The sequence below is a fragment of the Thalia democratica genome, chromosome 5, assembly GCF_965202585.1.
Source record: "Thalia democratica chromosome 5, ktThaDemo2.hap1.1, whole genome shotgun sequence".
NCBI classification, from domain to species: Eukaryota; Metazoa; Chordata; class Thaliacea; order Salpida; family Salpidae; genus Thalia; species Thalia democratica.
In genome coordinates this window covers 23,728,743-23,731,017 of record NC_139169.1, presented here as the reverse complement: position 1 = coordinate 23,731,017, position 2,275 = coordinate 23,728,743, and the positions used below count along the sequence as shown (strand labels likewise).

Below are 2,275 nucleotides of genomic sequence, written 5' to 3'. Positions count from 1 at the left end.
CAAAAAAATTCTAAAGTAACCGGTTCAAAATTTCCCGGGTACATGAAAATTTAAATTCGGACAATTCAAATTGTTATAAAAACATTTAAAATACTATATATTAAAATGTAATATGAGTTTAAAGAAAAAAGAAATATATAGATCTTATAAAAATCTAAAGCCAGTTTTTCTTTTAGGAAAAATAGTTAAAAATTTTTAATATATTTTGAAATTACTAAAAATAACTGTGTTTGGACTTTATTCAAGTCATACCTTAAAACATTGATGTTTTGCAAAAAGAAAAATATTGACTTGGACATATTTATAGGACCTACATATGTTTGAAAAATATTCATTAATTTATTAGTTGTAGCCCTTTCAATTTTTTTAGAATTTTAATCATCAGAGTTTGAACTGTCCGAATTTGAATTGTCGTAACCCAAATTTCCCGATCATCGTCAATAAAATGGCAGCTTTGCGCAAGAAAAATATCTTATTTTTGAGTTAAACTCTTCGCTTTTATCTTCTTCGGTCCATTTATCCGCGTCAACGTCGTAACTGAACACCCGTCTGCCGATTTTCTTTTCAAAGAGGAAAATTTTACTCCCCAACGACAGCGCCCCGCAGAATAAACGAGGCGCGGCGATCATTTCCCTCCACGCCCCTCCTCCCTCGGCCCCGTTGTAAACGTCGCAGCCGAGGCCGACGGCAAAAAGCCTGCTCCGCACCGCCACCAGACCGTGGTTACTTTGCTGTCTAGTCATGTGGGGCAAATCTCTCCATTTTTCCGTCGTGACGTCATAACTCTCGGCGGAGGACAGCTCAAAGTAGTCGCACCTCCCCCCGCACGCCACCACTTTTTCTTGGAAGACGGCGCACGCCGCGTCGTATCTTTCAACCCTCATCTCCCCTACTTTCGTGAACCTGCCGCTCCTGGTGTCCAATTTCAGGCAGGAGGCGATCGAGTTGCCGTCGCTACCTCCGACGAGGATAATTTTGTCACCGTACGCGCACACGCAAAACTGTCGCCGATACTTGCCCATGACGGCCACCCGAGTCCAACGCTGGGTGGCCCAGGAGTACTTTTCGACGACGACCTTCGCCTTTCTTCTGACAAGGATTCCCGCAAACACGTACAAGTCGCCTTTCAAGCAGATACCCGTCGCTTCGAGCATTTGTTCGTTGTTCATAGGCGGCAGGGCTCGGACCAGGTTCAAGCCGGGCACGCTGTACTGTTTTACATTTTCTATTGGGCTGCGTCCGTAGTGCCAATACCACCCCCCGCACACGAGCACGCCGAACGAGGTTTGGCTGCAATACCGGCTTTCGCAATTGAGCTTGCAGCTTTTGTAAGCTTCATTCAGCAAATCGTACATTTCGCTGTTTTCAAAAAGAGAGCCGCATTCGGACAGCAAGCTGTCTTTGTCGGACAGCAAGCAAAGTCGAACTTTCTGCAGCAACTTTGCACCGAACTTGCTGCGTTCTGCAATGTTGTGATTCAGCCATTTTGTTGCCGCTTCCAACACTTCGCGCTCGGTTGTGACGTAAAGTTCCGAGCTGGCCAGTATTTTCAGGACAAGGGCGAAATCCAGCTCCAAAAGGCTTTCGGTTTCGGCTATGATCGCGAAACAGCGCTCTACATAACTCTGTGTCGCTTTCAAAAGGCCTGATAAATTGAAAAGCGATGCAAGCTGGTGAAAGGTCAAGGCGTTGCAAATTTTAAGCTTCTTAGTAGAATAACTTCTGTCAGTTTTACTCGCCAAACTTTTGTTCAAAGAAATTTTGCTTAACTTTGTCGCCGCAACCAGGTCATCGTCGTCTGCTGCTGCAAGTGAACCTGGAAAATTGATTTTAAGTAAGTACACTTGTGTGTTTTTGTTCTTTGTCATGAAAATCTGTAACAACTAAACGAAACAAGCGTTCGGATAAATATTAAACATAAAATTTCCTGTCGTGTTTGAAAACACTTAACTGCAACAGTATATTAATTTATCTGAAAAGTTTCTACATAGCTATGTATTGACTTAAGATAAGAAAAAATATATAATACACTAAACATGTGTTAACCTCGTTCAATCGAGCCATTAAACCTCCGTAAACTTTGAAATTTTTTTACAGCCGAACGCTTGCTCACTTCTACGTAATCTTCTGTTTTGTTGAATTCAATTAAAAGATCATCTCCAAAATTTTCTGTCCTCTGAAGACCGGTTTTTTGCTGGTTGTTTTTATCGGCAAAAATTACACAATTTTCCAGTGAGTTTTTTTTCATGTTTTAATTAGTCTTTAAACAGTAAAT

The 2,275-nt window shown here is 41.7% G+C and overlaps 1 protein-coding gene across 1 annotated transcript; it reads right to left on the bottom strand.

Annotated features, from left to right (window-relative positions):
* Positions 1–437: 437 nt before the first annotated feature.
* On the bottom strand, positions 438–1,868 carry LOC145836349 (kelch-like protein 12). The gene has a single exon (XM_082944158.1). The coding sequence runs from the start codon at positions 1,866–1,868 to the stop codon at positions 438–440; it is 1,431 nt and encodes a 476-aa protein (XP_082800284.1).
* Between the last annotated feature and the right edge of the window lie 407 nt (positions 1,869–2,275).

Bases quoted from the DNA above. Each gene is read 5' to 3' on its own strand.
- LOC145836349 (XM_082944158.1), bottom strand. From the start codon at position 1,868: ATGACAAAGAACAAAAACACACAAGTGTACTTACTTAAAATCAATTTT.